Source organism: Globicephala melas, chromosome 8 (assembly GCF_963455315.2).
Source record: "Globicephala melas chromosome 8, mGloMel1.2, whole genome shotgun sequence".
Lineage (NCBI taxonomy): Eukaryota > Metazoa > Chordata > Mammalia > Artiodactyla > Delphinidae > Globicephala > Globicephala melas.
The window spans coordinates 94,919,550-94,944,870 of NC_083321.1; the positions used below are offsets into that span (position 1 = coordinate 94,919,550).

The 25,321-nt window shown below is 56.0% G+C and overlaps 1 protein-coding gene across 4 annotated transcripts in view; it reads right to left on the bottom strand.

Moving 5' to 3' along the window:
• The window catches only part of NECTIN1 (nectin cell adhesion molecule 1), a 91,794-nt gene that overhangs the window by 8,928 nt on the left and 57,545 nt on the right, over positions 1-25,321 (bottom strand). Inside the window, exons 7-8 of one of the 4 annotated variants that reach the window (XM_070046207.1) lie at positions 19,325-19,435; positions 13,830-18,157 (exon numbers count right to left, since the gene is read on the bottom strand). The exons of 1 other annotated variant lie outside the window; for it this stretch is intronic. In XM_070046207.1, coding sequence (XP_069902308.1) covers positions 17,607-18,157; positions 19,325-19,435 — 662 coding nt within the window. In that variant the 3' untranslated portion in view covers positions 13,830-17,606. Of the gene's footprint in view, positions 1-13,829; positions 18,158-18,218; positions 19,436-25,321 lie in introns of those variants that run through there. 2 more of the 4 variants (XM_030839254.2, XM_070046205.1) reach the window with 2 other exon arrangements.

Sequence of the window (25,321 nt, forward strand, 5' to 3'; positions counted from 1 at the left end):
CACACATCTCACTGATGATGGAAGTGAGGTAGGAACCCAGGTGTCCGGGTCCTCAGTGCAGAGCTCCGAGCAGCCTTGATGAGGATTTCTCCCTGTTCCTCTGTGGGGGAAGACAGGCCAGCTCCTTCCTTAGTGTGCCACTTACTTAGCTGTAGAATCTTGGGCAAGTCACTCAAATTCTCTGAGCCTCACCTGTAAAATGGCAATCACAACAGGGTTGTTGTCAGATGTAAATGAGCTAATGCATGTCAGAGCCCTCAGCACAGTGCCTGCGCCACTCAGTGCTTAATAAGCATTGGTTCAAGGAGGGCAGGGGACGTGTCTGCTCCTTGGGCAACTCCCAGGCAGCTCGGGCTGGGACCCCTCCTCTAATCTTGCCTGTGGCCTGCTCTCATCCCCGCCCTCAGCTTTCCCTAGTCCCTTGCTGGTCACGATCTGCAAAGCCAACCTGTCTAGGCCTGTGCGGGCCTTAGGACATCCAAGTGTGTGTGAGTGTATGTGTGTGTGAGTCTATGTGTGTATGGGTGTCTGTATGTATATGTGTATGGGTGTATACGTGTGTATGTGGGTGTATGTGTATGTTTACATTTGCGTGTGTGTGACACAGAGAGAAAGACTGTGACAATCCTTGGGGAGGGCTGAGGGCGGTCACTTCCCACTCTGCACACAGAATTCCCGCCATCTGGAATGCTCTCCCCAGTGTCACCAGGGTCCCAGCCCCTCCCACCCAGCCCATCACACCTTGAGTTGTCATTAAGGGGAAAAAGGAACATGAGGGAGGCTAACTTTCCCAGAAGCCCGCTCCTCGCCACAGGGTTTGCTCCCAGAGCCCTCTGCAAAGTTGGGCCCAGCTGGAGAGAGTTACTGGGATTTCACGCACATTCCTGGGGGGAGAGGGACTATCTCCCTGTTGGGGACCCTGCCAGGCAGGACCCTGAGCCCCAGCCCTCTCAGAGGGAGGAAGATGAGCGAGGCTATTGCCCAGCGAGCTGGGGAGGGCCGGGGGGCACAGGGAAGCCATTTGTCTGTCATGCACCCTGTGGGCTGGGCTGGGCACTCCCTCCCGCCCCCCTGGGTGCCCTCTCCCCTTATCTGTCAGCTCCTAACTCCTTCCTCCCTCTCTCACAAAGGGCTGCTTTGAAGGGGAAAGAAGGACAAATCTGAGAAGGCACACAGAGCAGTGGGGAAAATAATGGCCTGGATGCTCCAGTATTTCTAGTGCTGTGACCTTAGCTACTCTGAGCCTCAGTTTTCTCCTCTGTAAAGTGGAGAAATGGCAGAAATAAGTGAGATAACACACACGGAGCTCCTGGGGTAGAGCGGCCTCTATGACTTGTAGCAGCAGCAATAGTAGTGTTCTAACATCAGTGGTGTTCTCGGCGATTCCGACATTGAAGCACAATGTTGGTTCCCTCCTTTGCCTGGATTGTGGGGGAGGGACTGACCACCTCTGGTGAGCTCCAGATTCTTCCAGCCCCAGCAGGTGTTCCTTCATTACCCCTCACTGCTGCCCTCGGGAGCCACGGTCCAGCACCCAGCAGTAGGAAGCCTGGACAGAGCAAGGGGCCCTGGGCTTTGTCCTCACAGAAACCAAACCTCACTGGGCTGGGGTCGGTGTCACCTGACGTCTCAGGCAGGCTCCCCAGCCCCCTTCCCACTCTCAGCTGCTGGGCACAGCACAGAGACTTCCTGCACTGTTGGAGCCTCCACTGTCCCTTGCGGAGCGGGAGAGACCAGGGGGTCAGGGTGGCCCTGCGGGAGCCTCCTCTCTCTTCTAGTCTGGTTGGAGCTATTACAGCCATGGCCTGCCTCCCTGGGGTTGGGATGAGACGTCATGAGTGACAGGGTCACGTCTGACCCTGCCCCACTGTGGCGTGATGGTATCAGCTCTGTGCGCGGAGCAGAAGGATGTGAGGTCCAGGGCAGCTGAGACGGTTCCTAGGCATGGTCTGGGGGCTGGGCTGAAGGCTACGATAGCCGGTGGATTCCAGAGCAGGCTTAGCCCCAGGGCATGGTCTGGAGCTGGTTCAGGGCGCCAGTGGTGGGTGGGAGGAGGGGACAGCAGACTGACGGCCCCTTCCCCGCCCCGACATGCACGCTGCCCGGGGTCTCGGAGACAGCCTATCGTCCAAGCCCCTGCTCCCTGTTTTGGGGACCCATCACTCGTCCCAGTCTTGGTGGGTGCCCAGGGGGACCGTCACCACCCACAAAGCCCAGGACTTCCCCTGCACGGTTTGAGGGATGGCCAGGGAAGGGGCTGCATCTCCAGCTCTTTCAGGCTCTTCCCCCGCTGCTCCCCCTCTGAACAGGCTCTGGTTTTTGGGGAGGGGTCCCATGGGTCTCATTGTGGACCCATAATGGTCCCCACACACCCCCCCACCTACTGCCTAAACTTCCTGCTGCAACAGTCACTGCCTATGAGGATAAACTTCTTCCATGTTATTTTATCTGGGGCAAGTTGAGCCATTTCCAAAAGGAGTGTTACTAGGAAAATAAGAAGAATAGGAAATAAAAACATACAGGGGTGGCCAAGTTCATGGAGGACCTACTTCTTCTAAGGTAATTTACCATCTAGCCACAGACTCACTAGAAATCTCCGAAGGTCAGTGCTGCTGGCAGAAAGCTTGGGCAGAAAGCCCTGGGAGGAAGTGAGGTCTGTCACTGGAGGTATTCTAGCAGGGCCCTGATGCTTCCTTGGTGGGGAATGACCTTGACAGCTCACTGCATAATGATGGTCCTTCACTTCCGCATAGAACTTCACGGTTTACAAAAGGGCTTTCGCTGGCGTTCTGGAGTCTTTGGTGTAATCCTAGGAATTAGGCACGGCAAGGATTAACATCACTGTTTCGCAAACGAGAAAACTGAGGGACAAGAGAGAAGTGGCTTCTCCCAAGGTCACAGGGAGGTGGAGGCCACACTTGCTGGGACCCACATGTGGAGCCACCAGGGCAGAGCTGCTCCACCCTCAGGGCGCCCGTGCTTCTTTCCTGACTCAGTCTCTCGTGGACGCCCATCCCCCCTACCTGCCCCTTCCTCCAGGGTTGGACCACATTTGCAGGGTACTGAGGAGGTGGCTGGAGGTGATTCTGGAGTTAATGGGGCCTCAGCAGGGAGAGTGGAAACACCTCTAGAGGGACACATTAGCCAGATAAACTGGGGGCTCTTGAGGCTTCTGGGAGGGGCTGGGTGGGGAAGAAGACCTGAAAAGGCTAGAATTCTGGAAGCAAAGAGCCAGAAGCTGAGGGGCTGTGTCTGTCTCCCTGCGAGTCACGGGTGTTGATGTTTTAGCTGTCTGTCCATCCTGGGCAGGGGTCCTCTGCAGGACCCCTCTCCTTGTGGCAGATCTCTCAAATCAAGCATATACTGAGAGTAGTACTCAAAACGAGGGGATTTAGATATGGAAATTCTACGTTAAAATGCTGTGAAATTCAATGGTGCTTCTCTGAGCCTTGCCAAGGTGGGGAATGCACCGCACGCAGGAGGAGCTCTGGTTCTTCGAGGGGGTGCGCTGGGCTTGGCGGGTGGGATGAGCTCCAATGCCCTGGGGTCGCTGGGGGCCAGGGGTTCGGAAGACGCAGCAGATCTGGAGGCCTTCAGGATCTGGACCCTTCTGGGGAGGTGAGGAGGAGAGGAACAGCTAGTTCTGGCAAGTTCTCTGAGTGGCACCATGGCAAGCCCGAGAGATTTGAATACATTTGTTCACCCCTCTCCAGTTGAGGGGAAAACAATCTCAAGAAAAGAAGCAGGGGACACCTGGACTCTGGGTCCTTCTTGGGAAGAACACTGGAAGAGGTCAGACTTGGATTGGGGGTGGGCGTCTGGGTGGGGGAGGTGTGGGATGGTATTGCCTGTGCGCAGGCCACGGGCCTCGTAACACCTGCCCCTCACTGCAGCCCGCGAAGTAGGCCTTATTGTCCCTATTTTACCCCACTTGCCCCAAATCACCAAGCTGATAAGAGACAGATCTGGTGACTGAACCGAGGTCTGTATGACTCCCAGACTGGGCCCGCCCACCCATGCTTGCGCGCGCCTAGGCCGTGCTTCGGGGTCCCGGGGGAGCCACCTCAAAGGGGCCTGTGTGTGCCACACATTTCGTAAGTTATAAGCGGGTGTAAAGCTGTGACCACGGTGGCATTTTGTTTCTTTTCAATGGGAGGTTCAGTAGGGAGCGAAGAGCACCTGGCTTGGAGTCAGAAGGCCTGGGTCCAAGTTATGAGTCAACCACCCGCCACCTGTGTGACTTTGGGCCAGACATTTAACATCCCTGAGCCCCGGGTTAATCATCAGCTAAATGGGGTTCCTTGCTGACTTCCTCAGCTGGCTGTGAGGATCCTGGGGTGCCGAGTGCCCTCCGGCTACCCAAAGCGCCTGGTCTAGTCTAACTGATTCCCGATGCAAACATTTACCTGGAGGTCCTCCCCACGCTGGGTATGGGTATTCTACGTCTTCTCCAGATCACTTTCGTTTTCCAAAGTCATCTCTGATACCATCTCTTCCAGGAAGCTTTTCCTGTGAGCCCCGCCTGCCCCTGATGACTCCATGTGATACCAAACGTGGTTCCCACAGGCTCAGTCAATCCCTGCCTGGGATGCTTGCTTCTTTGTGTACTGAAACTTGTGTCAGGCCCAGGATCCCCCCAGGAGTTAGGCTGGTGTGGCCCCCTCTCCTGGCTCTTCTCCCACTCTGTTGTCAGGACATGACTCTGCCCTTCAGGAGGGCTGCAGGCAGTGGGAAGGGTGGTACAATGGTTAGAGCATGGCCTCTGAGGCCAGACCGCCTGGGTTTGAAGCCCAGCAAACTCTGTGACTTCGGACAACTCTCTTCATTTCTCTGGTAATGATGGTAATAGTAATTCTAAGTCTGAGGTAAGGATTTAATATCATAGAGTAATTTGAACAGTGCTTGACACTTGTGAGTGATATTATAAGTCTTAGCTATTAGTAAAAGCCCTTGATTCACTGTGTAATTTCCAAATGTTGTATAAATGTAAGGAATTCTTACTGTTGTTAGCCTTCTGGGACTCGATTTCCCCATTTGTGGGTTGGGGCAAATGATCTTTGAGGTTGCTCTGGCTCTAATGGTCTATAATTCTAAAATAGGTAGATAGATGTCTTGCTTGGGGTCTGCACGTGTTGTGCTGTAGGGGCAAAAGGATAGGGCAAAGGGCGGGGCACCCCAGGACCCAGGCTCAGGAAGGGAAAGGATGATTGCTGGGAGGTGATGGCAGAAAACACCTAAAAGGAGGCAGCAGGTGTTGGAGGGTGAGTCTTCCCAATCAGGGGGTTCCTGTGTGCCGTTCTCACCCAGAGCCTGCGGGAAGGCCAGTACCAACCAGCTTCGGGCCCCAGTTCCCTTGTGAGCCTGTGATGTCTCCTGAAAGAGCTGCATGTAAGGGACCTACACTTTTCATTGAACGAAACCCCAAGTCTTTCTAGGGTGAACTCCGGAGGAAAACCCTGGAGACACATAGCAGCTGACACCCCCTAAGTACGCTTCAGAGGAGACATGGGGAGCCCACTCCCACTGTGGCTTTCCCAGTGGGGACCGCTTCTCTGCTCAGCCCTTGTAAAGGCTTGGATCTCTGCTCTGCTAGTAGAGCAGATCCGTCACTTCTCTGCAGAGGAGGGTGGCGTGGGGTGTTCTCACCGGTGAGGGGGCTGCTGCCCACCCTCCCCCATATTCCCCCTCCTGCAGCAAGCCAGACTCCTCTGGAAGCTACCCCTGCTCACTATCGCCCCAGACACCTGGCCTCAGGATCAATTACAGTAGATAGAGGCAATGGAATGGGGCGTGGTGATTCATCACTGTCAGGGCTGCGGGGGACCTCTCACCCCAGCCCCGCTTTGTCTCCAGGGGTAGCGCAGGAGAGGCCACCAAGCTCCCATCTCCCCGGTTCTTTGTTCCACACGTAGAAAGTCATGAAATCAGAGCGGCGAAGGGTTTTGCTCAGAGTTACTGGGTGAGACGTGGCAGAGAGGAAGCAGAGCTCAGCCTCCTGATTCCCAGTCCAGGCACCTTTCCAGCACATTACCTGCCTCCTGCCTTCGGTCCAGCCCTGACCACCTGCACTTCCCTGCCAACCCATTGTCATCATCAGCGAAAAGCCCATCTGGGTGTGGCTCATCGTCCCCTGCCCTTTTTTTGGTGAAACTCCAGGAAAACTGCATTGCTTAGGAATCGATCGTGGGGAGCAGATGAAGGTTTCCCAGCTAATTCCACCCAGTGTCATCATCGTGACACTTCGACAGCTCATTTCAGCCACAGGGCATTGCTTTGTGTCTTGTGTCAGAATTCCCGATTGCCAATGGCTGGCCCTTCCTTCCTGCTACTCTGGGACTCTTCCAGAGCACACACCATCCTCCCTCCTCCTCTGGCTCTACCTGTCCTGTTCCCGCCTCCCCAGGGCCTCCTAGGTACCTAGAACAGGGACCTGTCCCCAGATGACCACAGAGTGGCTGGATGGACACTAACCCATCCTCCAGGGAATGCATGACAATGGATTTTCCAAAAAAACTTTTTTTTTAAGTCTAGGACCCTTTCAGAACTCCAAATCTCTGATAGTCATATGAAAGTGTTGACATCCTTAGTCATCAGGGAAATGCAAATTAAATCACGAGATACCTCTATGCCCTTGCCAGATGGCTAAACCTAGAAGGATAGATGATACCAAGTGCGGGCAAGGAAGTGGAGGCATCAGAACCCTCTTACACTGGGGCATAAACTGGAAAACCGTTTGGCTGTATCTATCAATCTTAATTCCGTTCTAAACGGAAATGAGTGTTAAGTGCTCCAAAGTTACATACAAGACTGTTTGCAACAACTTTATTCATAATTGCCCCAAACTGGAAACCACGCACGTATTCACTAATGACAGAATAGAGGACTACATTGTGGCACATTCACACGATAGAACGTTACACAGCGAGGAGAGGCACACTGCACGGGTACATCTCATAGACATCGTACTGAGTGAAAGAAGCCAGGCACACACGTAAGTGCGCACTTTGCACGATTCCATTTATGTGAAGTTCCGGAATGGGGGTGTGTGCCTGAGAGCGAGCTTGAGCGAGCCTCCGTGACTCGATCTGGGGCTGATGACGTGAGGGTATACATATAACATGGTTATAAAAATATGGAGCTGTTCCCTTAAGGTTTGACACTTTACTGTTTGTATCCCTCAATACAACTTTCCTTTAAGTTAAAAATAACAAAGGGTTAAAACCTGACACAGAATCCTGGAAAGTAAAACAGTGGAAAGTTGAGACCCATCCTCTTGCCTCCCACCTCAGGAGGCTCTGGGGCATTCCTGAAGATGAAACTCTGGAGGGCATGCTGGAAGCCTTTGCTCTGGAGTAACTGTGACCTCCTGTTCCCACGGCTGGCCCCAGTCCCCCACCCATCGGCGGTGACCTAGCATCGGAATCCCCACCAAAGCCGTGCCCTTGAGGGGCACATCGCAGCCCCTTGATGCCTGTGTCCCTTCCACTAGCTGGTGGGTCTTTGCGTGGGATGATGCAAATCAGGGAGAAAGGAACTAAGGGGATGGTCACCCCGCAGCCAGGAAGGCGCAGAGCTGGGATTCTACTTGGACTTGTCAAGAGTCCGAGTGCCTGATGTCGTCTCTATGACAGGTTCTGTCTCCGTGCTGCAATTTGCTGCTGCTAAGGGCAGTTGCACAGTGGGGAAAATAATAGTAAGAGCTAATATTATCCTAGCTTAACCGAGCACTTACTCTGTTCCAGGCATTGTGTTAAGTGCTTTATAAAGGGATGATTCTCCTTTAATCCCCACAGCAGCCCTCTGTGGTAGGTACCGGTGTTATCTGCTTTACAACTAACTTTCTCCCTCTCTAACTATCTTTATTCATCCCAGCAGTCTGTTCACATGGATTGAGAAATAAAGCTGGGGGAAAGCAAGCAACTCGCCTAAGGTTCACACAGCGGACAAGTGGTAGGACTAGGGATTGAATGGAGATCAATGGACCCTAAGGCCCTGCCTCTTTCCTTTTACCAGGTTTTCAATAGATGTCGAGTGTGAACTCAACTGATGATAGAACCAGCATCTGAAAGGAGCCCAACAGGCTGAAATGCTGACTTTGCCATTAAGATAAAACAGAGCAGAGATACATGAAAAGCGCCACATTCGGGAGAAAAATAGGCAGCCCAAGTGCAGGTGAGAGAGGTCTGCTCAGAGGCAGCACACGTGAAAAAGACTCAAAGGTTTATTCATCCACCCATCCATCCACCCATGCATCCGGAAATTTAACCACCACAACGGAGCCCCTCTGTGTTCCATACCATCACCATGAGGTCAGCTGGGTTGGCCGTGTCACAGAGTAAGAGAGAGCACACCAGGTTCAGGGAGGACATGCAGAGAGTCTCCCACCCCTCCACCCCCATCGCCTGCTGGTCAGATCAGTTCCTGGAAACAGCATGTATTCCCTGGCCCTCAGAACGGGAGGGAGCTGGTAATGGGTTTTCTTCAGGAACAGCTGGAGTAATGGGGTTGTTTTTAAAGGCTCTTTTTTTTCTTAGAGCAGTTTTAGGTTCACAGCAAAATTGAAAGACACAGAGATTTCCCATATACCCCCCTGCCCCCAAATATTCACAGCCACCACTACCAAAATCGCTCACCAAAGTTGTACGTTTGTTACAATCAGTGAACCTCCAGAGATACATTATGAACACCAAAAGTCCAAAGATAACTGGGATTTTTGATGTGAGTCAACTCACAACAAGTCACTCCACCAAGGCTTGAACCCAGGTTTGCCTGACTCCTAAGTCCGGGTTCCTAACAGATGTGTTGCTAAGTGGCCTGATGACTAGAGCAGAGGGAGAATCATATGAAAAAGAGGTTGGGCCGGGAGTAATCATCTCCAAATACCTGAAGGACTGTCCTAGGAAGGCCAGATCATGTAGCTTCTCAGGGAAATACCTAGACCAATGGGTGAAACTTAGGGGAGGGAAATTTTGTCTGAATGGAGAAGTTACCCTTTGATGCTAGGGCTTAGCTCTAGAGGCAGTGCGGTGCCCCTCTCCAGAGGCACCTGGGATGCTTGGAGGACAGCCCTGCCTCGGGGAGGTTGGGCCATGCCACCTGCAAGATCTCTTGACTCTCACTTGGACGAGTTCAGTTTGGTTCAACCTTTACTGACCACCCACTCTGTCCACCCTGGGCTGGGTGCTGAGGACGAATAAGATGGGGTCCCAGCCCTCCAGGGGCTTACAGCCTGGCAGGAAGGCAGCTTGTGTGGTCCTATCACTTGCTGACTCTTTTCTCATCCATGGAGGCTCTCTCGAGGCTGAGGCCACTAACTGAGAGGACAGTGGGTGGGAGGAGTTCAGGCTGAGGGCACCCCAGCCTGCCGGTCTGTGAGACAGTTATTCCCCCAAAGGTCTTTGCTCCCTGTGGAATGGAATACCTTCCTCAGAGAAGGCTCTGGAGGGGCCCTCGGCTAGACCTTGGGCAAGGAGGAAAGGGCATACGGGGCCCGGTGTGCCACCTTCCCTCTGTCTCTCTCCGAGGGTCCCCCCTCATCTGCCGAACTGGACTCTAAGGGTACTATCACTGTCCTTCATCAACCCCATTGGCTTCTTCTAAGGTGGGGTCACTGAGGAGCGACATCCGCATTCGGGGCGGGCCTGCGAGACTGCCTGCCTGAGCTTTGAACTCAAGATCCCACTTTCCCTCTCACAGGTGCCCAGAGGCCAAGCGCTGGGGAATGTTCTAAACCCAGAAAACCTGCTTTGTTAGTGTTACAATCACGGGTCCACCCTGGCTCCCTACTTGCCTCCAGGGACTGGCCTCCACTGCAGTCACTGTCATCCAGGATCCCATCTCAGAGGGGATGAGGATGGCGATGATGAAGATGATTGATGATGGTGACAATATAGAGCATATTTGGTACCCAAACTCTTATGTGTATTAACTCACCGAATCACCTAACTACCACCCCTCAGTCCCAGTTTCCCACCTCATGACGTGCCTCTTCCTCATGATTGACACCTTGGACGGCCTCTGCTTCCACACCGGCGGCTCTGACTCTGGCTGTACACTGGAACCTCCTGGGTAGCTTGTTGAAAATACAGCTGTCTGGGTCCCAACCCTAGAGCTCTGACCCTATTGGCCTGGGGGTGGGGCCTGGATATTTGATTTTGTAAATCCCCCGGTGATTTGGGTTGTGTGTCCAGGGTTTAGTTCCCTGGCTCAATGGAGCCTGCGGTGTGGGTTGATGATGCCCTGGGGCTGGTTCCTGAGCCAAGCAAGGCCATTCCTATACCTTTCCTAGCTTGGGATGAGTCTGGCCAGAAGGGCCAGCTTAGATGTGGCCCAAGGCAATGCAGCGAGGGTGCCCTCCAGCTAGGGAAGGCGTGGCTGGCAGAGAGGAGGGAGGGAAGGGGGCAGTGCTTGCAGCTTCTCATCTGGGAGTTGATGCTGGGGTTGGGGACTGGGATTTGGCCTGGCTCTGCCATCTGGCCTGTAAGCCGAGGCAGAAAATAGGGTTTGGGGGCCCTATACGCCAGTACCAAGCTGGAGCCCAAGCGTTGCTCCCCAGTAGCGTCTGGCTGTGGGGAGAGGACAGAGGGGGTCTAGGAGCAGGGCCTGGCTGTTCTCCTCCAGCTTTCACAGAGCCCTTTCCTCTTCCATTTTCCCACCAACCTATGTGCCTCTCATTCCTCAAAACCATTGCAGATACCACCTGTGATATTCTGACTTCTAACAGGAAGTGTATATATGGCCTTCGTCTTGTTCCTGGCGCAAATCCTAAAGCCCTTGGAATTTCCTAAGGAATAAGAGTGAGAGAGGTGTCTTGTCATTCTTAGGACATCCCTTTCCACCACGCCTGAGTTTATGTTAATGAGCTGGCTTTTGGAAAGCACCTAAGGATGGGGGTTGGGTGCCAGGCAAACGAACCAAGTTTGGAGCTTCCGACCCCACCCCTGACCTCTGCGGAGGGGAGAGGGGCTGGAAATTGAGTTCAGTCACCAATGGCCAATAATTTAATGGGTCATGCCTATGTGAGGAAGCCTTCATAAAACCCCGGAAGGACAGGTTTGGAGAGCTTCCAGGTTGGTGCTGGGAGGGCATGGAAGCCCCACGCCCCTTCCCGTATACCTTGCCCCCTGCATCTCTTCCATTTAACTGTTCCTGAGTGGGATCCTTTTACTCTAAACCAGTAATCTAGCGAGTAAACCGGTTTCCTGAGTTCTGTGAGCTGCGCTAGTAAATTAATCGAACGCAGGGAGGGGGTCGCGGGGACCTCTGATTTATAGCCAGCCAGTCAGAAGCACAGGTAACACCCTGGACTCGTGATTAGCAGCTGAAGTGGGAGGAGTCTTGTGCGACTGAGCCCTGAACTGTGAGATCGGATGCTACCTCCAGGTAAATACTGTTAGAATTGAGCTGATTGCTCGGTGGTGTGGGAAAAAACTACATCAGCACCGGGACCCGAATCACACCGCCTTTTCCAGGAAGTCTTCCCCATGGGCCCTGTCTGACCGATGGTTCCACTCAACACCAAGTGTGGCTCCCAAAAGCCCAGTTTACACCCCATGGGCGTTTGTCCTATTCTGGGGCCGTGGGGGAGGGGTACTGAGCCTTGGGTCGCATCTAGTATACCCCCAAGGGAGTCAGGCTGGTGCCACCCCTTCCCCGGGATTCCTCCTCCTCCTGCTGCTCCCAGGACATGGCCTTGTCCTTGACGGTATTCAGCACATGCGTTCTGATGGTCTGGTTACCAAACCTTAGTTTTCTTTCTAGGCTCCAGTTCTCCACATGCTGAACGAGTGTGTTGGACTAGAACGATCTCTTTTATTAGAAGAATTAATATAAGATGCTAAATTCCAAGTCGTCCTGGAATACTCTTAACACACCTTTGGTCTGGGGAACTTCTACACATCCTTCAAGGCCCAGGGGAAAATTCACCTCTTCTATCAAGCCTTTCAGACCTTCCCAGACAAAATTAGTCATTCCCGTTCTGTGCTACCACGGCACTTTACACACAGCTCTGCTTCAGTCCATGGCCAGCATGGCACTGTTTTGGGGTTTAGGATCCTGGAGGCTCTGAATTCTTTGAGACCAGGGACTCTGGGTGGGACTGTCACAGGGTCGCACAGTGCCTGACCCAGGGTGGCCAAATGAAGGAATGCATGAGTGGATAAATGAATCCCTCAATTCATCAAGTTCATTCCCTTAACCATCTGCAGAGGGTAAGGTAAGGAGGATGGGAGAGAGGACTCCTTGGTATCCAGAGAGGAGCTTTGGCTGCCCAGCTATCTCAGTTCTGGGCCCACAGTCGAGGTAAGGCAATGGTGGGCACACCCCAGGGGGACCTTGGCCTCTCAGGTGGATCCTGTCTCCAAGCCATCCAGCGTTTTGTCCTCTGCTCTGCTGAGGGTGTGGGTGGAGCACAGGGGCAAGGGTTGAAGTTTGGGCAGAAGTAGCCTAACTAGCAGAAGGTCCTTCCAAAGCCTAGCTCAACTAGAAAGCTACGTGTGTCCTGGCCTCCTGGTATCTTGGGGGATGGGGCTGTGCCTGGGACTAATTGGCTTGCCCTCCTTCGGCTGCCGGAGAAAGTCTTGGCTAATTTGCCGGAACGTTCTAGTTAAATGCCAATTAGGACATTCTGTCCATTGCTCTCTTCCAATATATTAATAATGTAATTAAGCATTTATTGCCTGTGCAAATTAAAAATTAACTTAAATGGACAGCCTAGAGAACTGAGGAAGTGACCGCTTAAACAACCAATTTGCATCTCACTCGAGTGTCGACATCCAAACACAGTCTAAGGTGCTGGGTTTGACCTTCCAGTGAGGGACCCAGCCAGCTGCCAACAGCTGCTGGCTTCTCGTGCTCCCGCCAGTTCCGCCCGCCCCAGTCCTATGTATGGAGGGCGTGGTCTTGCCCCAGATGGGCGGGAGTGCTTGCTGCCGGGCAGCCACCTAGGCTTCCAGCGTCCCCACCCCCTTTTCTCAGGGGTGTATGGTGTGGATTTCAGTGAAAGGAGATGCTGCTGGGGGTGGCTGGGAGGGGGCAGTCACTGAAGCCCCTGCCACTGCCACCCCTGGATCGATTTGTCCTGCATTCCAGCCCAGAAGATGGGAAGCACATGGTGCTGGAGCGGGGAGGGGCGAGGTAACCGAGGAACTAGGAGACCTTCCTTCCAATCAGCCCCCTGGGAGGTGGGGCGGGGCCTCTGAGAGCTTGTGGGGGATGCAGTCGGCAGTATCCTCCCAAAAGATGAGAGGATAAAGCTCCCGTCTCTGCCCTGTCCCCAGGGATCTAACACGACAGGTGTGACATTGCCGGTTTTCTTTTCCAAACCGCCACAGGAGGGGACTTGGCAGGAAGGAGCAGGACGGTGGGGGGGCGGGGGGGGGTGAGGAGGGGAATTGGAGGGGCCTGAGTAGGAGCTCTGGGGTAGGAGGGCAGGGGACTCCCTCTGCACCATCGGTCCCCAGCCTCTCAGGCCGCATGTTGAAGGGCTCCCTGCTTGTGTCTGAGCGGCCAACCCCTCCCGATGCAGCTGTCCACGGTGGTGCCATTTGTGTGGAAGGCGGTTCAGTGGCAGCCCGGGAGCTGTGCTGAGGACTCAGGCAGGACCCTCACGTTTGCCCTTGGGGCTCCCGCGAGAGGGCGGGTTGGGGCTCCTTTGGCCTGGGCAGGGGGCTCCTCCGGGGTCCGAGTCAGTGTTCCAGAGCCATGGGAACGGGGCCCGGGGTGGAAGCTGCCTTCCTTGCATTAGGGTGCCGGCTCATCCCCGCGTACCCTGTCCTGCCCCCAGGTCCGTGGGGAAGGGCCCAGCTCCCGAGGGACACGAAGCAACCGGGGTTGTTTTAAAGACTTTATTTATAAAAAAGTACATTTTTTTTCCTCAGTACATTTTTCAACCCATCATTTTTTTTTTTATACAAGTAAAAGGGGGTGATGCAAACACCCCCTGGGTTAGAACCAGGAGAATCTGCTGGGCCGTCCCTGGGACCAAAGACGAAAACAGTGACTAAGAAATTGAAGCAAAGGTAGTGCATCACACTCCGGGGGGAGGGGAGGGGGCAGCTTCTCCTGGATTTTGTTTCCATTTATACAAAAAAAGAAAACCATTTTTTTTTTTGTTTGTTTGTTTCCGGCCAAGAATCCCATTCCTCACAGCAGGAGTCAGAAAAGCAGCAGCACGGGTGGGGCAGAGGCTCCTCTGGCCGTACAATCGGGCTGCAGCAGCGAGGTCCCAGAAGCCCTCACCGCCTGGGCCACGGCACAGGGGCCTGGACACGTCTCCCCGTGGGCCTGGGGCCTGGTGGGGCCCACCTGAGGGTTCCTGGTGGCAGTCAGGCCTAGAAGGTCTCCGTCTGGCCCCTGGGAGGCCTGGCAGCCCTCCCCTCCTCTCACGTGAGCTGCCCACACCACCTGACACAATCCCCAATTCCTCTGCTTGGAGGACGGCAGAAAAATTATTGCACCAGTGACTCGGGCATGCGGGAGGGGGTTGGCATGGGGGCACGTGCCTGGGAAACAGGGCCCCCGTGAGTCTCTCTTATGGCCCGAGCGCTGGGAAATCAGTTTTTCCTGAAGGGCTTTCAGCAGGACCAGCCCAGCCCCCGGCAGGTCTGTGGGGCTGGGGCACCTGTGCTTGGGTCTGTCGGGGGCTGTGCGCCCTTGTGCACGCACAGGCCAGGCCTGACGCAGCTGCACGTGCGCGCCTGTGTTCCCTGATTCCACGCTGCTGCTCTTCAGATGCTTCTGATCAAAGGGGACTCAGAGGGTTGTTACACATTAGAACAATATCAAAATCTTAAGGAAAGAGGGGTATTGGGGAGTGGGGGGCGGGCAAGGACTGGGAGGGCAACAAGAGGCAGGATGACAAGTGGGGAGGCCTTGGCACGATGCAGACCAAGTTTATTTCATTTCCAGCAAAGGCAGAAGCTCAGCTCACGTTGGGGGCACGGAGAAGCAAGACGTCCTCGTCTCTCTGCTGGGCCAGACCTTCCCTGTGCCAGCGGCTGTGGCTATGGGCCCAGCAGTAGTACCCACCGCCCCACAAACTTGGGGCACAGAAAACCCTGTCACCCCAGGCCCAAGTGCCGACCCCGGCCTCGTGCCGACTCTTGACCCCGGGTAGCAGCTGCCTTGCTGGGCGCGCTGCTGATGGGTCCCTGCCGAGGCAGGAGCCTTCTACGTGGCCCACACATCTGGTGTGGACCCCACAATTTGTGCTTTGCTGGAGGGGAGGGCTTGGAGGTGTCTTAAGGGGGACTCAGTGCTTTGGCTAGGCCCGGGGGCCTCCTAAGTCCATCATATAAGGAGGAAGAGGGGGTGGCAGTGCAGATAAAGGAGACACAGAGGAAGAGTCCTTTCAGTCTTGTGATTTCAAGGGGACAGAGAATGCCTCTATCAGGCAGGCCCCTGGGATTTCCTCCTGCCTGGGGGGCAAGGGGACCAAGCAGAGGGGCCAGGGTGGTGTGAGGTGGGATGGGGTAGTGATGTAACATGGAAAAGGTCCTCTGCCCTGGGGTGGGGGGGGGGACACTACTAATGCTGGGAGATGCAGCCCAGCTCCTCCACCCCCTCTGCCCTGTGGCTAGAAAGACCCCAGAAGTTTCTCCCAACTCCACCCCATCCAGTACTCCCAATGCCAAGAGAGGGGAGTACCGCCCCAGGGCTGGCATGGCTTCAGACTTCTGCTACGTGGCTACTGGGTGGTCTGGGCTGGGGCGAGGGCAGTGGGGGCTGGGGGGAGAAGCGTGACCCAGCTGGCGGGTCCAGGGTTGCCAGGGCAGAGATGGAGCTGGCTGAGGGTCCCATAGCAGCACCAGGGAGGGGAGGAGTAGGGCGGGAGGCTGGCGCCTCCCTTGGGAAGCCTATGGCAGGGTGGGTTGGTGCCCGTGGGGCACAGAGTGGTCTGCCTAACTCCCCCCGACACTTGCCATCCCACAGAGCCCCTGCACCCTGGGCTGAGTTCACTGGAATCCTCATGGGCAGGCGTGAACCTGCCTCTCCCATCCCAGGGTCTTTCCCATCTAGAGTGCCGGGGGGATGGGGTAGGCAAATGGAGGAACTGAGGCACTTGGAGCTGGGGGAGCAAATGAGGGGCTGGGCGGGGCCTTCCTCCATGGTATCCTGGGGAAGACCATCGGTCTCCGGTGACTGACAGGGACCCAGAGCCCCATTCAGGAAGGGAATCTACAACTCAAAGGGAAAGCTTCTCCAGGGTTCCCCACCTCATCCAGATGGAGACCAGCGATGGCTGAAGCGGGAAGCGGGACGGGGAGGGTGGCGAGCAGGAGCTACAGACTCAGGATCCCTGGCTCCCCGCTCCGCTCGCACCTTCTGGCAGGCCCGGAGCAGCTGCATCGGCCTTTGTGGGCCAGGAGCTACCTGCGCTCTGCAGAGTCTTATCAGCCTGTGTTTGCAGAGCTCCTACTGTGCGGGCTTCCTTCTCCAGTGCCCTCTGCATTGATCCTCCTTCACCTGTAGCTCCTGGAGGTTATTCCCTTCTGGGATCCCAGCTCTGACTCCCCAAGAGAATCAAGAATTGCTAGCACTTGATTGACAGGGAGAAATTCAAGAAACTTCCACGCTATAAGGAGCAGTTCAGAGCCAGCCTGAGACGCTAGGGTGGAGGCACCGAAGGGCCTAGTGTCAGCTCTCACTGGAAGCTTCTGAAGGCTGCCCCCATCCTCAGCTGGAAGGAAGGGGGAGAGGTGGAGCAGAGAGGTGGGCCTTGGGCAGTGTCCAGCCTGGGTAAGGCATGTGACCCCAGGGGGAGCACAGGGGTAGACACGAGCGGCGTGTGTGTGTGTGTGTGTGTGTGTGTGTGTGTGTGTGTAAGTGTGCGTACGTGTTGGTAGAAGTGTATGGGAAGTGTGGGCCAGAGTCTACCTGGAGTCCCGCTATGTGGGCAGCAGACTGGGGTAAAGAGGAGGGACACACCAGAGCTGGGCAGCCTTAACTCCCTGGAGGCCAATGAGGAAAACAAATGTAAAACTAACCTTGCCAGGTAAACACACTGCCCAAGGCCTCAGGTGGGGACCTCAGCTTGATTCCCTTAACAACAAAGACAACCCTGGATGCTTCAGAAAAGCCACCCCCCTCCCCTCCCCCTTGGGCGCAACGGCTGCCTCGACCGGGGTCCGAACTCCAGCTCACGGTGGGATGGGGGAGGGGGTGCCGGGTTCCCTCTCCCAGGGAAAAAGGAGCAGCATCTGGGGTCGGCGGCAGGGGGCTTCTCCTCTTGGAGCCCCTTCAGCCCTCCACTCGCAGAGAGAGGACACAGACAAATTCCAGTGTTGGGGGCAGGGGAGGGCTGTCTCCCCAAACCCCGGAGGGGACATCTAGGTACACAAGACGGGACTAGGGCTCCCTGCGGAGGGAGGCAGGTGGGGTCAGGGGAGGAAAGGTACCAGCAACACCGAAGCCACAGTGAACACACACCAGGGGGGAGGGTAGGGGGGCAGGGAGGAAATCAAAACAAAGCCAGGTCGTGTGCCCTGGGCTCCCAGGTACCCCGAGCAGCTGGGTGAGTCTCTGCCGAGCTCCTGGGGCAGTGGACGGTGGGGGGCGGGCAGGGGGCGTGCGGGTGTGGGCTTGGGGCAGGGGCTCTGCAGACGGGGCTACACGTACCACTCCTTCTTGGAAATGAAAGACCCGTCGTTCTGAGAAACCATGTTTTCCGCCAAGTCCAGCTGCTCCGGGTCGTACTGGTAGCCCAGAGTCCGGTCCCCGTAGCAGCCGTCCTGACGGGCCTCCGCCTCGTCCACCGTGAAGTAGGGCCGCTTGGCGTCCTCGTCGTATTTGGGGTGAGGGCCGCCCGCCTTGCGCTCGCCCCCTCCGCCTTCCTCCTCCTCCTCTTCCTCCTCGTAGCTGCTGCCGCCCAGGGGCCCGGCTTTCTTCTCGTCGTCCGAGTCCTCAGGGTACTGCAGGTTCTGGGCCATGGGCGGGTGGTGCTGGGGGATGCCGGCCTTGCTGTAGCCATTGCCGTACACGTGCTTCTTGGTGCTGTAGTCGCCTTTGAAGGTGTGGCGGCGCCGGCGCAGGGCCACCACGATCCCGCCGACCACAATCAGCACCAGCATGATGCTCCCCACCACGCCCCCAATGATGGCCGTGGGCACCGGCCCGGCGCGACGCCCGTGTTCGGGAGGAGACGGGGTGTAGGGGAACTCTGGGTGAGGAAGAGAGACGGAGGGGGACATTGTCAGTGTCTGCTCCTGGGGAGTCAGCAGGGGTGGCAGGGGAGGGAAAGCCAAGAAGTGGGCCCAAGGCCAGCTCCAGTTCCAAAGGCCCCCCCCAGCACCCCACCCATCCAGGAGCCCAACACGCTGCAGCGTGGGTAGCTGGGGCCAGGGAGAGGCAGAGACAGCCTCGTAGCCCCAGAGCCCCCATGCTGACTTTCTCCTTGGATGTGGAGCCAGCCCACCCACGACCCAGGGTCCAGTAGATGCCAGTCACCGCCATGACACCCCGTGAAGTAAGTATGCTATTAATTTCCCTCCGGCACACGAAGAGACGGGGCTTAGAGAAGTCAAATAACTTGTCCGAGGCCATCAGCCAATGACGCGTCGTTGATTCTCTTGCACCGAAAGCCTGTGCAAACGTCACTGCGCCCCCGCACCACACCTTGGCTTCTGAGACTCGGAGCCTGGAGCAGACCGGGTGCCCCACGCCTGATTTCATCTGCTCCGAGGTGCTGGCCCCGTAGATGCCCCGTGAGTGCCAGACGCCCGGGCCGGGCCGTGGTTCTTGGCTGCAGTCTGGCCCTGCAGGGCAGGGTGGGGGCCAGGGTGTAGCCAAGCTGGGCTATGAGCACAAGACGCTCAGCACGGCTGTGCAGAAAGGGCGCATGAGAGTACGTCAGCAGCAAAGATGACAAGTACACACGAGCGAGCACGCGTGCCGGCATACACCCTTGTTGTCACGACCGGCCCACACGTGCTGATGTGATGAACGTGTGTGTACAAATATGTACACACTGAGGACAGAGCAGAAACAAAAAGGCAGAAAAGGTGAAAAGAGAAAGGAAGTGGGTGGGCAGGGAGAGAAGGCTGGGCCGGTGTCTGTCTGCCAGTGGGGTCGGGCCAGAGGCCGAAGGGGTCCCCAGGTGAGGCTGAGGGAGGCGGTTCCCAGCATCACCACAGGGTGGCACCGGAGACCACAGCTGGCCTTGGACAGGAGGAGCCGGTGGGCAGGTCCAGGGCAGGCCTGGAGGGCTGACCTCGGCTGCTCTCAGCCCTCCTCTCTTCAGGCCAAGGGAGGCGGTCAATCTGGGCATATGTTCTGGCCTTTGGGAATCTGTTTCTGCCAGCTCACCCCCCGATTCAGCATCACTCACTCCGTGGGAATCCTGTTCCTCCTATGAGACCAGTCCCTCCTCCCAGAGGTGGAGCCGGTCTGGTGTGTGAGCCTGTGGGGTGCTGTCTGCAGCGGGAGCAGGGCAAGGATTCTAGAAGAGAAGAGGAAGGGCATTCCACGAGTTCGGGCTGGAAGGGCTAATTAAACACGGGGGCCGGAGAAGGGGGGCGACTTGCCTGCGTCACACGGCTGAGCTGGGGCCACCCAGAGGCGCCTGCTCGGGCCTCTCCACGGGCGGGACTTGGCAGAGAGAAGCACGACCAACTGAGGACTCAGCTTCCCACTGTCACCACTGTGTCCTCAGTGCAGGTCACCGAGGGGCCGCCCAATAAATATTTAGTGAACATTCGTCCTCACCGCCCACTTCCAGAACAGCCTCCCTGAACCTCAAGCGTCTTCTCCTGGTTCACCAGGTCCCATCTGTTTACCGCCCTGAAAAGGGCTGCACAGTTGCTTCCTGCGAGGTGGGAGATGTTGCCACAAGAAATGCCCAAGAGGCAGCTGGCGGGAACGTAGCCACCTCTGTACGTTCAACCTGCCAGCTCCCTCTTCAGTTCTTACCCCGTACCTGTGTGCTCTCTCCTCTCGCCACCTGCCTCATCATCGCTCCATCCACCCACCCACCCATCCACTCAGCAAACATGTACCGAGCATCTATTTCGCTAGTCACAGGATACAAGGAACTCACAGCCCAGCTGAGGAACCAGATGACACTCTTAGGCAAAGCAGCATGTGGACATCAAGGGCGCTGGCCGATAAGGGCTTCAGGAGTGCAGTGCAGGAAAGTCCTGCGGCCTGGAGTTTGAAAAGGCTTCTTGGAGGAGAGAAGACTTAGGCCAAGCCTTGAAGGATGACTAGGACTTGGAGAGGCCAGCGGAATAAGAAAGGCATCAGGTGGAGGAACTTGCCCTTCCTCTCTGACATGTTTCCTTTGCCTTCCAGTACATACAAGGAGTCCTTGACCTTCAGCTTTCTTTTTGGAGCCTTCTGTCTGCAGACTGCACTGCTGGGCCTTCTCTCTGCTCCAGCCGCCTGGCTGGGGGCTCCATCCTTGGACCTTACCCTCTGCTTTCTGTCCTAGGGACAGACCTGGCCTCAGTATCATGAGTTCCCTTGATCCTGCTGGCTCTCCAAACCATCTCGGGTAGCTAGCTCTCCCCCAACTCTGGGGCTTTATCTCCAAAGGCCTCTGGGACAGCAGTTCCCAAGCTGTGGCCATGGAACCTCAAGCCATTGGCTCAGAGGGCTGGCAAAAATACTGGGGTCAAACGCTTCGGGAAATGTCTGTGGAGACAGAGCATCGGAGCCCTTTCATCTTCTCATGCACACTGTGGACTGTAAGAGGAACACAAAGAGTTTCCCAGCCTACTGGAACACAAACCCCAGCCTCCTGACTCAAAGACCATTCACAGGAGAAGTATTTAGGGACACACTTTGAACACTCTTCTATCTAGCACAACCTCACTTGGAATTCTCTCCACCCACTCAAGGCCCATCCTTCCCAACATGGTTCACCGTCTTCCCTCCAAACCCACTCCATTCAGCACCACAGCTCCACCATCATTTGTCTGCTCTTCCAGTTTAGAATCTTATTGACCTTTGACTCTTCCTTCTCCATCTCCTGGGTCAAAATCTGCCCCCGAATCTTGTTGGCTCTTCCTGTTCAATAGCTTCTCACTTGACACCAGGTTTTACTTTTACAGCAGATCCGTGAATCTCCCACCTTCATTTCGTCTCTGCCCCGCCTTTAGTCACTCCATCCACAGTCACCAGGTTAATTTTCACTGTGTAGACACTACCATTCCCTTTCTCAAAAGACTAGCAATGACTTCCCCATTGCCTGTTGGACCACGTCAGTCTGGTCTTCAAAGCTTCCATCACGCAACTTGATCTTGGGTCTGGCCAACTCACCGTTCTTGCTGTCCAAGTAGATTCTTTTCCTTTAAATTTATTTATTTATTTTGGGCTGTGTTGGGTCTCCGTTTCTGTGTGAGGGCTTTCTCTAGTTGCGGCGAGCGGGGGCCACTCTTCATCGCGGTGCGCGGGCCTCTCACTATCGCGGCCTCTCTTGTTGCGGAGCACAGGCTCCAGATGCGCAGGCTCAGTAGTTGTGGCTCACGGGCCTAGTTGTTCCGCGGCATGTGGGATCTTCCCAGACCAGGGCTCGAACCCATGTCCCCTGCATCGGCAGGCGGATTCTCAACCACTGCGCCACCAGGGAAGCCCCCAAGTCGATTCTTTACTGCAGACCTTTGCTCATGCTGTTTCCCCTGCCAGGAATGCCCTTCCTCATCTCCTTCTGCCTATTTCAGTGCTTCGGTTCCCTTCTTTGTGCAGCCTTCTCTTCTCCAGCTCACACTTCTCTTTCTCTTTAGAATGTTTACATACCAGTGGTCTGCAGCTTTCCTTCTGGTATAAACAATAGCTTACTCCATTTCGTTAATCATATACTGACATATTACAGTAAGGCCTGATAGAACAACCCACAGTAAATGCAAATTAGGATCTACCATGATTGGCTCTGGTCCTTCTGCCAGTTTTCAAGCGGCTAAAGTTCTTTTCTTCTGCAGGAACAGGGAGAGGGGTTGAGGAAGCGGCAGTGTCATGATAATTTGGGACCAACTCAATTCGGTGTGTTCCCATTGTGTACAATATTAGTTCAACTATATTTACTTTTATGCCTTCAGTAGCAACAGAGACCCAAGGAGAAGTAAATCCCTCCTACATTTCACTTGACTAGACTGAATTTTTTGGGCCCCACTAATCACAGTATGGTAGAGTTTACTGTATTGCCTGTTTCACGAGAGTGGCTGCTGTCCCAACTAGTCTGTAAATTCGAATTCAAAGTAAATCTCGAACCTGACCTCTTCTCACCATCTCCATCACTACTGCTCTGATCCCAGCCACTATCATCTCTCACCTGGATGGTTGCAGTAGCTGCCTAACTGGCTTCCCCAATTCCACTCCTTCCCTGTACAGGCTCTTCTCAGCAGGGCAGCCACAAAGATCCTGTTAAACCTGAGCTGAAAATGCTCGACATGATCTGTGCCTCTACCTTCATCTCGTGCTTTCCTCCCAGCTCGCTCCACTCCCAGCTTCCTCAGGGCCTTTGCACTGGCGGCTCTGCACCCTGGAAAGCTCCTCCCCATGGTGTCCCATGCTCACTGCCTCAACGCCTTCGGGGCTTGGCTCCAACTTCTCACGGGGGTCACCTTCTCGCCAAGGCCTCCCCTGACTACCTTATCGAAAATCACAGCTCACCAACTCCCGCCCCCAGCACTGTGAACCCCTCACCCTGTTTTTCTTTTTTCCTGATCACCTTCAAAATGACCACATAACTTTTCAAACGTATTTTATCTGCTCTTTGTTGTCTGTCCTCCTGTGCTAAAGCGTAACCTCCACGGGGACAGGGACTTTGGCTCATTGATGTAGCCCCCGCCCCCTGGACGGCCTGGCACGTGGCCGGAGTTCAAGAACATTTGGTGAATGAATTCTACAAAGGCAAGGCCATGTCTCAGAGGGGAGCCTCTGGGTCTCTTTCCTCTCTAGGGCCTTCTGTTTACCTTTTCCCCACCTGAGTCCTAAGTATGTTTACTCTTCCCTGGAGATTTTTGGGACCAAAGGGAACCCTGGTTATTTTGCCTACTTTAGGGCCAGCCTGCCTAGAGGCAGAAGACCGGTTAAGGTGACCTTCCAGCAACGCAGACTTGTGTGGAGATGCCAAGTGAGGGTGCAGAAGGAGTGCACGTGGGGACCTAACTCATTTGTAAGCAGAGGTGGCTGTCTGGTGTGGAACGGAGCGCCCTCCCCTTCCACCCCTCCAGCTGTCACATTCAGCCAGCAGCTCCCGTCTTTGTGCCAGTCGCAGAGCCTCAAAGCCGCAGCTGGTGGGAGAGAAGAGCTGGGCCGTGGGGTCATCTGCGCTTCCTGGTGGGGGACCAGCCGGCTCCCCTCACTTCCTCTTACGAAGGGGGCAGCCCAGCCCCATTGCTGAAGGCTTGCAGCCTCCCCTGGGGGATGGCAGGCTGGCTGGGACCCTGGGGCCGTGGAGGCTCCGCATTCCTTTGGGGCCGGGGGTCTCCTGACTGAGGTGGGCGGGCTAGTACGGGGGCTTTGGATGGATCGGAGGTGGAGCGAGGGTTAGGGTTTAGGCTGGTTCCAGGATCCAGAGGAGGTTTGGGGTCAAAGAGAATGTTCGGGCTTCTCAAACCAACGCCTGCTGCTTCCGCAGGCAGGCAGGCAGGCAGTGCTCTGGCACCAGAAGCCTAGGCCGGGAAGCTGTGAGAACTACACCTCCCAGTGTGCAGTGCTGCGGGCCCAGGGAGGGGGGAAGGCCTGAGGTCAAGCTCTGGGAAGCCCTTCTCCTGCTCCTGCAGCTGCAGCAGCCGTGCACTGCGCAGACCAGTGGGCAGGGCCTCATCGCGGTGGAGGGGAACTGAATCCTCCCAGGGGTGTGGACGCAGCTGCCTCCCCACAGGCTCCTCAGTGCTGCCACAGGCGGCCCGGAGGCGGCCACATTTGCCCACAGCACAGCTGCGGGCCCCTTCTGCACACTCAGCACGCAGACATCGCTCGCCTGCTCGCCTGTGCACGTTGACACGCTCAGAGGCACACGCCCACACGCACGCCCGGGCACGCACGCTCGCAGGCTCACACAGCCCTCCCTTCTAGATGGACCTCCAAGCCCCACCAGCCCTTGGTCTGAAGGACTCCCGGCCTAAAGCGCAGACCCTGTTGCCTTCACCCCCGGTGGCTGAGCCGGCTCAGCGCTGGAAATGGAAACTGGGGACACCTTGCATCCCGGTGGCCTTCCTGCCTGGCTCCTGGGAGTGCCCTGGACACTCTTCTCTGGACAAACCCAGTCCCAGGGGCAGATGCTGCCTTCTTTGGCCTCTTTCGTCTGGTCAAGGCCATACCCTCACAGCCCTCCCCGTCCTCAGCGTTGCCCCCAGAGGGAGGACGGAGGGGAGCTCACAGGTTTGTTTTGTGACTAGGGGCCAACCCCATGAAACCGCCCCTGGGAAATGGGCTTCTCTGCGGGCCCGGGCCCCGTGAAGTGTATCCGCAAATTCCGGTGGGTTTGTCTCTTCTGCTGTCAGTTGCACGGCCACAGCCTGGACCTGTCGTTTCCCTCTAGAAGAACACTCCTTGTACATACAGCCCCTTACTGGTCCCCCAGGTGCTATCCACACAGCCTCCCAGGCGCTCAGTCTCGACCACCCTCCTTGCCACGCTGCTGCTTTCGGAGGGCGCCCGTGGCCAACAGAGAGGAAGCTCTGCTCCCTCTGTCCCCGCCCCCTCGGCCCCAGCCACTCTCCTCCCACACACTTCCTCCATCGCTGCGGCTCACCCACCACTCATCCTTCGAGGAACAACTCAAAGGCCACCTCCTCCGGGATCTGCGATCCCAAGAAGCCTGTGACAAAGTGTGTCTGTGCAGGTGTGCCCTGCACACACGTGTGTCTGGCACGCACCCTGCTGCACGCCTTCCTCTGCTCTGCTCTTCATTTCCCTCACCAGATGCGCCCAGGGCAAAGCTATTACCTGTACGACGCCCAGAATGAAAAATTAAATTTCCACTTATCCATCTCGTTCATGCATTCCCTCCAGACCAGCGGGGCTTGGAGCACTGGGCACGGCTGTGCCCCCCGGAGACCAGCCGATGTGGGAGGAAGGCTGGTGGGGTCGGCGGCTGCCCGTGAGTACGAGAGTGAACAGAGCGAACAGCTCTGAAAAGGTTCAGGCCGCCCGGCTGAGTCTTCCTGAGGGGGCTGAGAGACCTTCCCTCGGGACGGCCAGTGAAACAGCTCCTGGGCCCATCGATGATTCAGGGAGCATCACACTTCCCTGGCTCCTGCCTAACTGGGCTGTCAACGACAGAGTCCCCTTACGCAAGGCCCTTCTCACCACCCATGTGTGTGGCTTTGGTGACCACCCCCATCCCGCTCTGTATCTGGGGAGCACGCGAGGACACGCT